This window comes from Centruroides sculpturatus, unplaced genomic scaffold, assembly GCF_000671375.1.
Source record: "Centruroides sculpturatus isolate CEXI.00-Female unplaced genomic scaffold, Cexi_2.0 scaffold1509, whole genome shotgun sequence".
Lineage (NCBI taxonomy): Eukaryota > Metazoa > Arthropoda > Arachnida > Scorpiones > Buthidae > Centruroides > Centruroides sculpturatus.
This window is the reverse complement of record NW_019385645.1, coordinates 18,940-32,995: the sequence shown is the minus strand read 5'-3', so window position 1 is coordinate 32,995 and position 14,056 is coordinate 18,940. Positions and strand designations below refer to the sequence as shown.

Below are 14,056 nucleotides of genomic sequence, written 5' to 3'. Positions count from 1 at the left end.
TGACAAAATTGCATGAATTATGCTTTGAATTGATTCGTCATCCCACTATCTAGAAAGAAGTCGGATGAGGTCAGTCAAATCTCTCCAGACTTGGCCCACTCTGACTTCTTCCTATTTCCAAACTTAACAATTTGGCTTGGTGGAAAGAAGTTCTCATCAAATAAGAATGTTATTGCTGCTGTCAATGCATATTTTGCAGACCTCCATAAAAGCTGCTTTTCCAATGAGATTAAAAAATTGGAAACCTCCTGGACCAAATATATAGCCGTCAATGGAGACTATGTTGAAAAATAAAATTGATTTCTTTTCCAAAAATCTGTGTTTAACTTGCTTTTTTACCATACTTATAAAATGACCCTCATGTGCGCGCGCACGTGTGTATATACAAAACAGGAAATTTGTATTATTTTTTTTATAACTGGAATAACATAATATATTTTTCTGTATAAGTCTAGTGATAATATAAATGTTGGAAATTGAAACTTTAAACAATTATCAATTCAAATTACAAGTTGAATTTTTAAATAAAATGTAAATATCTGTATATAAAATATATTGAACTGTTAACTACTAATTTCACTTTACATTAATATTTTATATCTAAATACATATTTTTAAATAATAATAAAATTCAAATTACTTTCTTTTTGCTGTAATCTATTAATTTCTTCTTGAAGTTCAGCCCTTTCTTTAAAATGTTTCTCTCTTTCATTAATATATTCTTTCAGCTAAATTGAAGAATAATTCAGTGTATTAGTTTATATTTATTTTTGAAATATGCATATATTAGAGATTTTATAATATCTATTAACATTATTATTCTCATATTTTAGCCAATCGTATTAAAAAGTACTTACTTCATCTTTTAGAGATGTTACTTGTTGGCTAAGTTGTTGAATGTATGTTTGATACTGTTCTGACATTTGGTCCCTTTCAACTGATAATTTTTGCAATGATTCTTTGTTCTTTAGAAAATAAAAATATATACATTAAATTTTACTAATATGAGTAAGTATATAAATAAATAAATAATTATATATATATATTGACCATTGAAGTAGTTCTCTCTTTGCTCATAAATTAAGACTAGGATAAAGGAGTGATGCTTTTAAATCATATGTTAGAGATCTTCAAGTAATCAGAGAATATAATAGAAAAGTAAGTTATAAATGGCATAATCATTTGAAAAATTTGTCGAAGAAAAATATGTATACTGGATATTTTGTTTAAACATACAATAAAAGGAAAATGTGTAGCTATACATGTAGTAGTTCTGTGAGAACCTGGACAAGTGTGATATTATTTTTTTTGTCAAAAAATAAAGGGGAGAACTATTCCATTTCACAAATGCAGTCAAAGAACTTCTTAAAATTTCCTCACGGATAGTGCTTCATCCATGAGTGACACATCTTCCAAGAAACTACTCATTGATGGAAATGGGAAAAAAAATCACAAACTGGAGCAACCATCAACTTTACAAAAATGGGCATTAGAATGGTAGGGGAAGACCCCGAATAAAAGACAATAGGATAGATGACAACACAGAGTTGCCTGCATAAATTGTGTGTTAACCTCCTCACTGTCTTTGTCCACCACTCTTCCCAAATTCCCGTCAATTTTTCCACCAGACTTTCACTGCTCCCCTTGACAAACAAGTACCCAAATATTACAGACAAATCAAAACTCATCTGGACCAAACAAATAAATTGTTGTTATTTAACATTTAAATGCATAGTGGAGTGTGTTATTTCCAGTCTTCCCTGCTCTCTAAAATTTCCCTCCATTCCTTACTCCAAAAAAGACCTACATACATGGCTGCCATGTGGTTCAGACCTGACTTGTGGAGGCGTTGCCATTCTTGTTTGCAGTTCTATACAAACATCAACTCACAAACCTGATGACACAAACCACCTACCTCTAGACAAATTATTTAGTATTTAATTAATTACATAGCCATATTACAGCCCAATAATTTGGCAGTCATTTGGTACTAGTTCTAATAACAGAAGGTGAGTGCTAGTGTAAAAAGCAGCTCTGAAATTTATAAACCCAGCAAATTTTGGGATGCTGCACATGTGCAGAAGATATCTACATCTCTCACATTGTTGGAGAAGTGTTAGTTTCTACATTAATGTGATAGCAGGTGTTTGCAATCATTTACAAAACTGAAGTTCATGACACTTGTCCAGCACTGCTTTCACTGCCATGGCAGTCATCCCAACTCATGCCCATAATACAAGGAACTCAGAGAAACATGATGTTTGTTACTGATGACAGTAAATATGCAAAGTGTAAGATGTCTGGAGAAAACATTAGACAAATTTTAGTTATTTTAGAGAACCCTGAGAAAATCTGACAAGCTAGTGAGCAAGTGAGCAGACACAAAACCCAACAACAACAGTGTATAGAATACTCCATAAAAGATTGGGTTTACATGAATACAAGAGTCAACATGCATCAACAGGTGACAGCAGAAAATAGAATGATACAGAAAAAGTTTTTGGAAACAATGTTGGCCAAAACTGATGCCAACAACACATTTCTAGATCAGGTATGCTTTTCAGGTGAGGCAACATTCCACATGTCTGGAAAAAGTACAGATATAGCTGCCATATTTAGAATCAAAAATATGCATGTTGTGCATGAACACAAAAGAGATTCTCCAAAGTGCAATGTTTGATGTGGGATCATGAAGGACAAAAATCATTGACCCTTTTTCTCTACTGGTACCATGGTAACTGGATTAACATACCTGGACAGGTTACAGCAATACACTGTGCCTCAGTTTCTTGCAGAAACAATTTTTCAACAAGTCAGGACTCATTCTCACTTTGCCAATGATGTCTGCACAGTCTTGTATGATCATTTCACTGCAAAATGGATTGGGAAAGGATGTGATCCTTTCCCAATCCATTTTGCAGTGAAATGATCTAGAAATGTGTTGTTGGCATCAGTTTTGGCCAACATTGTTTCCAAAAACTTTTTCTGTATCATTCTATTTTCTGCTGTCACCTGTTGATGCATGTTGACTCTTGTATTCATGTAAACCCAATCTTTTATGGAGTATTCTATACACTGTTGTTAATGGGGAAAATGTTAGAATGGATTGGGAAAGGATCACATCCTTTCCCAATCCATTCTAACATTTTCCCCAATCCAATCTAAGCAATGAACACTGGACCATGCAATCTAGTGATCTGTGGACCATCTTAGTGATCTGTGGACCATGCAATGAACACTGTTCATTGCATGGTCCACAGATCACTAAACCTAACTCCACCTGACATTTTTCCTCATGGGTGTTTGTTAAGGATCAAGTGTATATTACAATGCTGTATAATCTAGAAGACTTGTGCAAAAAATTTGTGTTTCAATCACCAACATGCTACCACAAATTAGTGAACATTTGCTGCATCATAAGAAGAGCTCAAAAGTGACTTTGTTGTTCAACACAAAGGTGGAGACTGTACGGATTTTTGTTGATGGATGTTAAGAACTGGACTAAATTTAGTTTTTCAGAGCCCTAGTTAAAAGAACTTTTACCCACTCTTTCATCATCATCAACAGAGAAGACATCAAACTAGATTACATCACTCACATTATAAAACAACATTGGTATTCTACAAGAGATTCTCCAATCATTCAATAACTAAATTGTTCTTTATGCCCAATACATCAATAACATTCTCATCATTTGGTGACAAAGACCAAATTTAGTCCAGTTCTTAACATTATCTAAAAGAGCTCAAATTGAAGAATTACCATTCATTGTGAATGAATGTATGATATGCCTGTATCATTTTTAATCTTTTGACAGAAAAAAATTCATTAGACTGACTGTTGTCTACTGAGATAATATAATTTCAATGTTATTCAAATAAAGAAATCTATTTTCAACAAATATATTCAAATATCAAATTTGACCAAAGCAATATTTTGATAATAGAAGGAAGTTTTCATTAAAAGAACTGCAAATTAATGGTAAAGAAACTGTCAATAAATCAAAAGATAGTACATCAGTCATACAGTATTAAAAAATTTCCATGATGTGCAGTTTCCAATTTGAAGAACATATTTTTGAGTGATCAAGAATGTTTATTTTGATATTATTGTACAAGGGCAAAGTGAAAAGTTCTTGGCCTAGTAATGAAAAAATGAATTTTTTATTTTAAAAATGCATTTATTTCTCAATGTAGTCTCCCTTTAGTTCAATACATTCTGTCCAACATTTCTCCAATAACTGAATTCCGTCCCTGAAGTGTGATTCTGGAAGGTCTTCAAAATATCCATTTACCGCTGCTATCACCTCTTTACTTGACCCAAAATGTTTTCCAGCCAAAAATTTCTTAAGATTTGGGAATAGATGAAAATCAGAAGGAGCCAAATCTGGCAAATAGGGAGGATGTTCCAACAATTCATACTTCAAATCCCTCAATTTTCCCATTGCCAAAACGCCTTTGTGAACGGGTGCATTGTCCTGGTGAAAGAGGATTTTTTCTTTTGCAAACCAGGTATTTTCTCTCTAATTTTTTCATCTAGCTGGTCAAGATGATGTGCATAGTATTCCCCATTATTGTTTGACCCTTTGAAAGGTAGTCAATTAAAAGAACCCCTTTGGAATCCCAAACAACACTAGCCATAACCTTTCCAGCCAATGCAATTGTCTTTGCTTTCTTTGGTGCAGAGCCATCAGATTCTACCCACTGCTTGGACTGTTGTTTTGACTCAGGTGTAAAGTGGTGAACCCATGTTTCATCCATCATACCAAATCTGCACAGAAAATCGGTTGGATCCTTCTTAAAATGGCACAAACATTGCTGAGAAAGTCGATTCCTCATTTGTTTGTGATCAGCATTTAACAAATGAAGCACCCATCTTGCACAAAGCTTTCTCATACTGAGTTCTTTGTGTAAAATGTGCCGTATCCTTTCTTTTGAGATTTCAGCTTTTCAGCTTTAGCTATCTCATATATTGATACCTTTAAAATTAATCATCAATCATATAGAACCATATTGTGTATCTTCTCAATATTTTCTTTGGTAGTTGCAGTTCAACTTTGGATGAATTTCTGTTGGTGATAAACCATCAAAAACAAAGAATTTTATGACAGAATGGTATTCAAATTTATTCATTTTGTCAAAAACACACAAAATGCTTACTTTAAACAGCCATATAAAACAAACTATTTGTCTGATCAAATTCATATTTGGTATTTACTTTTGCAACAAGTGCGCCACCATAACAAAACAGTAATTTCATTTTTAGCAGTGCCATCTATGGGCTAAACCAAGAACTTTCACTTTGCCCTCATAAATACAGACTGTAACCTGAGAAGGGAAAAAAATCAGTATTACTTGCAAGTATTTCTAAGATGAAATCCTTCATCATAAAAAAAAATCTTATCCAAGAAATATGCAAATTGAAAAGCATTAATTTTTCTAAAAACATGATGATAATTTAATGAAACTTGTATAACAAGTTGTCAGATGGAAATCAAGAAAATTTCATATTGTTGATATTTTTGTCTAATGAATATTTTACAAAATTGAAATAAAGCAAAATAATCAAACACATTATTCTTTCAAGTAATTCAGAATTTCAGTAAAACATTTGATACACTTTTGTTAGAAATTAATCTAATTACTTTGACTTTATTTTTTTATCTTGCTTCCTTATGTAAAGAAAGCTTACGATGAAATCTAAAGTTTCACAAAAAAAAATTAGAAAACTCTATTCAAACAATATAATAAACATATCTTTGAAATTTGGGTAAATAAAAGCTAAGTTAATGGGAAAAACAACATCAATATTGATGGGAATTAAGCAAAAAGTTACACTATAAATGTAGTATTGACAAGTACATTTCATTTAAATAAATCATTTGTTTATTTAAGAATGCTACTTTCTGTTAACTCCACATTTATTATAAAGTTATTATTATTATTATTTCTGTTATGGTGATAATGTACTGAACAAAGTGATATATCAGAAAAATTTCAAAATATAGCTAGCTAAAGAACCATTTTGTATCTAAATTTAAAAATTTCCTGATTATATGAGAAGTATTTAATATTGTTATTTTCTGTAGTGTAATGTAAATGTTATTATCAAAGCTTAACATTTCTAAACTTTTGAATAGTGCTTAGGATATGACACCTACAGAAAACTAGCATAATGAGTAAATCCATTTTTCATAAGTTCTGTATATTAATTTTTTTTAATGTAATACAGTATATCCCCCTATAAAACCATTTCCTATAGTTATGATTCCTATAAAAATTGTGAAACTATCCGTAAACAACGGTAAAAATAACTCCTATAATACGTAAAACGTCATCGGGCAGCCGAACTACTTACCCGCCGTCCGTAGCGCCACGCTACGGAGAGATTTCTATCGTCTGGACAGTATTATATAAATTATATATAAATTAGGTACTGTACATATAATTATATATTAATTATATATAAATTAGGTACTGTATATATAATTATATATTAACTTAATTTATTGTAACTTTATTATAATTAAATATATATTTTTCGCCGTCTAACGTCACGCTACGGCGAGTTAGGCGACCTATCGTCTGTCCAGTACTGTAATTTTATACATTTCTTGTGAAAGAAACATTTCTTATTTAACGGCCATAAAAATTATTTATATTAAGGATGTCTCCAAAGGTCAACGAAGTTTTCGCAGAAAAATAATATCAGAAATCGCGGCCGCGGTTTGATGCGCTGTTCCGCGACGAAACCAAGCTTTAGCAACGGGCGTAGTCGAACGGTACACACTCGGTAAGCAATCCTACAATTTTTTGTTTATAACGTAGTTTATACGGATTATTTTCAAAAAAATATACGTATTTTGGAAATGTTGAGTCGAATTAGTCTAGAATCGATTAATTTTATGAAAGAAAACCTTTCAAACAGCCGTAGTCCGTAAACTATGATTCCTACAAAATTGATTCATAAAGAACGGAACGTATCTACCGTCTTATAGGGGGATCTACTGTATAATGTAGTATTTTGTACATGTTTGATGTATTTGGAATGAATGTGTCTATGATGTTTGTAATTTTACTTTGTTCATCAATAAAATGTGCTTAGTCTGTAATCACATGATTTTTAATCAACATCACTTGAAATTAATTACAGTAAACTGATTTAACATCCAGAAAAGCTGATTTATACCACTTAGTAAAACATATAACATTTATTATAGAGAAATATATTTTAGAATCATTAAAATAAAAAATATGAATAGATATGAATGTAAATTTTAGGTAAAAATAAATTCTTAACTGTTAATAGTGATGATTTGTTAATAATAAATATTCATATAAAACAACAGTGCATATATTTTTATGTCTTTTCCAAACTAGAAACTGGATCCTGTTTCTTATTTTGTGTGACAAATACATATACTTTTTTATCTTTGATACTAGTTTGATTTTAAACAAAAATTAATAATTTAATAAAAATTGCCAGGACAAGTAAGTTTAAACTTACAAAATTTAAGAAAATTTTTAATGTAAATAATGCATAAACGTGTCCTTTGCACACACGACAAAATTAATAGTACCACCGTGGAGTAGACCTTTCATTTTGAGGCAGATGAGTAACCTCAAATGAACCTCTTACATTTTTAAATGTTAACAACATAGAATTATAAGTAATACACAAATGTAAAGGACAAATGTCTAAGTTTTTTTACAAATGTTCAATATGACTTTCTTTAGTCACATGTATAATGTCAAGGTAGGTAATAAGCAAATTCCTGCCAAACACAATGCACTGTGTTATTGGTAGCTGTTTCTAAAGCAGCAGAAATGGATTGTTTAAGTTTGCATAGAGTTGCAGGCATAGCCAAGACAAATACCTGATCTTTCACATATCCCAAAGGAAGAAGTCGCATAGGGTAATATCTGGAGACTTAGGAGGCTAACTGTGTAACACCAAGTCATCTGGTCCACTGCAACTAAGCTAACTGCAAGATAGCTCCATGTCAAGAAAACACCAAACAAGATGAGGCATTGCCTCATCTTGAAAAATTAAGTTGGGGAGATCTTCCTTCAACTGGGGAAAAAGCCAGATTTGTAACATATCCAAATATGAAATGCCAGTTGCAGTTTTTTGCAAAAAACATTGGTCCATAAACTTTTGATACAGAAAGTGCACAAAAAACATTCACTTTGGGAGAGTCCCATTCATGTGCCATGCATGCATGAGGATTTTTGGAACTCCACATGCAAAATGTTATGACAGTTCACTTTGTCACTTATGTGGAAAGTGACCTCATCACCATAAACAAGTTGAGTGAGAAATTAGCTGCCTCCATAGCCTCTTGCATGTAAAGTAGGGGTCCCCAAAGTGGTCGATAAGAATTCTCCAGGGGTCGATTAATACACGAGGGTCGAAAAGGGGTCGATTAATACCAAAGAGGATCAATTAAACTGTCTAAAAAAAAATAGAATATTCCAATAAAAATTCGAAATACAGATATGATCAACATTACTGAATACCCTAGTTATACTTGAGTTTTGCCTTAGCCTACGCCGCTTTAAGCATGTGTTACTCTGTTTTCATGCATCTGGCAACTGTACTAGAGTTGCAAACATGTTATGAATGCTGGTAGTTCAGAAATACGTTGCACTGTTACACTCTAGTAGGTTTGTCACTCTAAGTATTTTATATCTAAATATAGATATTTTGTCCTTTACAGAGAAAATATCGTAATATATCGAAAATCATTAATATAGTACAAAAGCATTTGCAAGGAAAAACATTACAATTGTTTAAGCTCAAACAATCATAATGGCCTTCCAAGCATGGAAAATGGAGCAATTTAAATCTTCATTGGCACGATCTGATTTTAAATATTTTTCAAACTTGCGAGTACTAAAAAAAAAAAAAAAAATAAAAAGATTTCCGACCGTGATTTGCAGACATATATTAAACATCTTGATAAATTAGGAGAAAACTTTAAAGCACGTTTTGAAGACTCGGAGAATATGCATGTTCCTGAATGGTTTGCTAATCCATTTGATGTAAAAATAGATAATAAAGGTAGTGAATCTGGCTTAGAAGATGAACTGATTGAGATATGTGTAGATCTCGAAGCTAAAGCATTGTTTAAAAATAAAAACCTCAGTGAATTTTGGAGCAATAACAATATTGCCACTAAATATCCCAAGCTCAGAGCAGAAGCTGAACCTTTCTTACTCACATTCCCAACTTCATACATGGTTGAAACTGGTTTTAGCCACATGAACACAATTTTGACAAAACAGAGGAACAGATTGAACTTGAAAAACCATGGTGATTTGTGAATAAAACTTACCAATTTTCAACCGCATATCAATAATCTTGCTGCTTCCCTTCAGACATCCATCCCACTAATATCAGCTATTTTAATAAAAATAAAAGGTATGTTAACATATTTTTAAGGCATTCAGTAGTAGTCGCAAAATGACAGTAAGATGTTTTTTTCGTCCAATATCACTTATATTATTTTTTCAAAGATAATTGTGTATTTTACGTATTATGACATGTACAGTTTAAGAACCATAGGAAAATTTCCATCTATCCATAATTTTGCTATTATTTTTTAAGATTATAAATCAGTAAAAAATATCTCCTTTTTCTGTTAATGTTATTGGGTGGATGTTATAAGATATGGGAACTATAAATTCTTTTGTTGGGTTGTTATGCGGGTCTTCTTATAGCTTAACATCAGAAATACAAAAATGACTTAATGTTTTTGTTAAATACTTAATCTGGGGGTCGATAAGAAGGCAAATATTCTATAAAAGGGTCAACGGGAAAAAAGTTTGGGGACCCCTAATGTAAAGGGAAAAGTTCAGTTTTCATTTCTTCTCCAAAAAAGCTTCATAAATGACACACTAGCACCATCTATTGTTCATAATTTAAAACTTAGACATTTGCCCTTTACATTCATGTATTACTTATTATCCTGAATTGTTAATTTTTAAAAAATATTAAAAAAATTTGAAATCAGATTCTTTCTGAATTACCCTGTATATTATTCTACCTACTATCTTAATATATATATAAAAATAAGTAAATAGAAATTGCATACAGACAACCAAACCAAAACATTCTAATGATCAAATGATAAAGCTAGATTAACTATTGTATTAGAACTAATCCAATAATTAAGCAGCCTTGTAAATAAAAAACATTATGATTTAAAAATAGATTTACCTCTGATAATTTTTTCTCCAATTCTAATTTTTCTTGATGTAAATCTTCAAGCTGTCTACTTCCTTCTTCAGTATTAGAATTGCTAAGCTGCTGAACATACAGTTCTGATATTGATAATTTACTTCTTGTTTCAGTTAATTCTTGTTCTGTAATATGACTTTCCTTCACCTGAATTTAGAAATGTAAAATCATGTTATATATAATTATAAGAAATCAGTATATAACCAATTTGTCAATAATACAAAGTATAGAATAATTTTAAAAATATTAATTTGCAAATTTAATGTCAAAAGTGGAAGAAATTATAGAATTAATCTATGATTTGATTAAAAAGATGTCAGGTCTACATTCCACATGTTTATTGTCAAAACAGCAACTGTATAATGAGCATCACTTTCAGCAATTATAAATCAGGATTGCAAATTTGAAGGCAATACATGTAAATCTGGAGTTTTTGGTTTATTCTATTACAAGTTTTAAGAATGACTTCTTACAATACTTTATAAAAGAACATGATAATTTGAAGTGACAACTGAATAAGACAAAATAAAAACTGGATGGCTTTGATTTACTTGATTATAAATAAAATTTTCATGAAGTACAACATAAATACCTTATAAGAAGTCAGTCCTCCACATTATAAAATGGTGATTTGCACAGATTAAGAGAAAGAAACCAATTAATGCTATCAACCATCTGCCACTGAGAAACTATTATGTAAATCTTGTCTCAAAAACTCATTTGAAACTAAGTTTAGAAAAGACCAATTTGATAGATATTAATTACACTTCATTTTGTTTGTATTTAAGAATTCACCAATTGAATTCTTAAATACAAACAAAATGAAAATTTCAGCATATCCTTGGATAAAATTAATGAAAAACAAACTACCATATATGGATTTAATGTAGTCTTTCAGTGATCAAAGCTCTTGATCATTGAAAGACTGCATTAATATCTTTAAATAAAAAAAAAAACACTTCCTTGCAACTGAAGGATATGATCCTTCCTATTTTAGCAGCCAAGAACTATATATCCAAAGAAAAACTTGAGGACATGAAGAAAATGTTGTTCATACCTACCAAACAGTAACCATTCTACAAAAGTTAATTACAAAAGCAGAAGTCTTATTTTAATATCCTTTTTAAGGATAGCCCTATTTGCATTTAAACCCTTTATATTATATAAGACATACCATTATGAGACAGTACAGAATAGTCCAGCTTTAAATTTCTTTTTTTATGTGATTTTTATGTTAAAAGTTTTGCACCAAAACCTCTAGATTATATGTCTATTTTTGTGTAAACTCAAATAAGAATAAATAAAAATTACAAGGAATATTTTTTTAATTCAAATTTTGTTTTATCTGTACTTTTCATTTTTGATACATAGACCCTTTAGATTTTCATCCCTTCAATTGTCATGGTTATCAAAATATTTATATATTAAATACATTTGTATATTCGCGTATTTAATACATAAATATTTTGATAACAATGTAGGTGTAAATTCATGTATTTATTTTAGCTTTCACGGTACATTTGTTACATTTCTTTACCTCTATTTTCAATATTGTATTTTTTGGTTTTATTTATTGATGTTTATAAATTATACAAATCATCCAATTAAAATTATCCCTTTCAAATTTACTTTATTAAATTTCTTTTGTTTTTTAGAACATTGCGTGATAAATATTTTTCAGTTTATTTTTGATTTTTATAAAATGTTTACTATTGTAATTAAAAATTATGAACAAAATTATATGTTAAATTAATATTTATCACAAATTATATAAGATTAATGGATAATGATTTGGTAATCACTGATTTAAATTTCTTAGATGTCCTTAAGTATTTTTTTACTATTTCCATCATGTGGCATTAAGAGCCTTTTCATCAAACCCATCATGAGTTCAGCAGGAGCACAATGGGGCCAGCCAAGCAGCAAAGGACAGACAGGGCCTGACATATCCAGTATGGACTATCTCCTTAAAAAATTCATATTCATATGTGTTCCTGGATCTCCCAGAGTGGTAGGCTGGCACCTCAACAACTTGTCCATATCAGGCAATCTGTCTTTAGACATTGATGATATTAAAAATTGTAAATTTATTATACTAATTTCTATACAGTTTTAATGACATGGATAAAAGATATGTATTAGACACAACTTATACTAAAAAAGTATCAGTTTATTAGATAATATATGTACAGTACATAGAATACTAAACTAAAATGCTTTGAACTATATTTCTAGTTTAACTTTTTTTATATGTCTTCCTGCAAAAATTCCATCATTCCAAATAAAATATATACTCGCACAATTAACTAAAACATTCTGAATTATTCATTAACTAAAATATTTAATCTAAAATATTAAATTAATGAAACTAACCTTTTTATTGAATTTTTCTGTTAACTCTGATATTTGTAATTTTTGTTCGTCATTTACTTTTCTGGAAAATCAAAATAAATTATTATATTATAAATAGAAATTCAAGTATCAAATACTTAATTATTAAGTATTAATTATTATTCATAATAATTAATACTTAATTATTATTCATTTATTATAATAAGTATTAATTTTAATAATAATAAATATTTTAAATTATTATTAATATAAACTGACATTTATTGAAAATTTTATTTAAATTGTCAATAGTCATAACTAAACTGAAAAAAATGAATGAAGCAAATGAAAATACAAAGTTGAGCATAATTTGATTATTATTCTAGAATAATGACTGTATCAATGCATTCAATATAACATGATAATGTTTACATAAAAATTATTTAAAAAATTGCATGAAAATTTTGTAAGGTGCAATAATGTATAACATGTTTGAAACATATACTAATCTATATAACATTTTATTTCAAATAATCACTGAATCTTTACATCATTTGTGCTGAAAACTTTTTAATAAAATACAAAACTATGAAAAAAATAACAAAATCAATATTTTGAGGTTGTTATTATTCAATTAATATATACAGTAATACTTCGACATATGCTACCCTGACTTACGCGAACCCAGAGTTACGTGATTTTCAAATCTCGCCGATTCATCTTTTGTTTGAGCGCCATGCAACTCTTGATTACTCACTCCCCCCACACTATTGTTCAGCTTACATGTTCGGACATGTCATGCGGAATTGACATATAGCTACAATTTATTTTATGTTATTTATTTCTGTGTTTGTTATATCTACAGAGACTTGAGAGACTATGTGGTGATTTCTTCTAACCGTGAGCAAATCAAAAGACGAGATAAAATTAACGAGAACATTTATTAGCTTACATACGTCCGTCTTGAATTTTACATAAATTGGGAAATTATACCCCGACTTATGCGAATTCGACTTATGCGGTTATCACTCGATCCCACCTATTGCATAAGTTCAGGGTATTACTGTACAATGATTTATTAGTGAATTTTAGAGAAAGATCCAATTCTAAATTTATAGAACAGAAATGTCAAAAATTCCCTTAATCTCAATGATTCAAAAAACTAAAATAAGCATTTATATAACAACTAGCTTACCCGTCGCGCACTGCTGTGATCTCAGAAGAAACGAAATTCAAGCAAACTCGTTATGATAAAATTAAATTTTCATTGAAACTTATTATTATTATTATTCATTTTCATCGGGAAAACATTTCAAAGTGTTGTTTCAATTCTATTTATTTATTGGAGTGCTCGTGGATACACGATATTTTTTGTTTTTTCGTCTGGTGCGTACACGAATAAATCAGAAGGTTTTCCGACGCATGAGCCAGCCACATACAGTTGTCCACGCGAGAAGCACGGATTCTCCAAATTTAGCCCACA

At 30.2% G+C, this 14,056-nt stretch overlaps 1 protein-coding gene across 1 annotated transcript in view; it reads right to left on the bottom strand.

Annotated features, from left to right (window-relative positions):
* The window catches only part of LOC111640853 (golgin subfamily A member 2-like), a 42,109-nt gene that overhangs the window by 20,619 nt on the left and 7,434 nt on the right, over window positions 1–14,056 (bottom strand). Inside the window, exons 5-8 of the mRNA XM_023386926.1 lie at window positions 12,616–12,676; window positions 10,222–10,389; window positions 858–965; window positions 641–728 (exon numbers count right to left, since the gene is read on the bottom strand). Of these exons, the coding sequence (XP_023242694.1) occupies window positions 641–728; window positions 858–965; window positions 10,222–10,389; window positions 12,616–12,676 (425 nt within the window). The remainder of the gene's footprint in view (window positions 1–640; window positions 729–857; window positions 966–10,221; window positions 10,390–12,615; window positions 12,677–14,056) is intronic.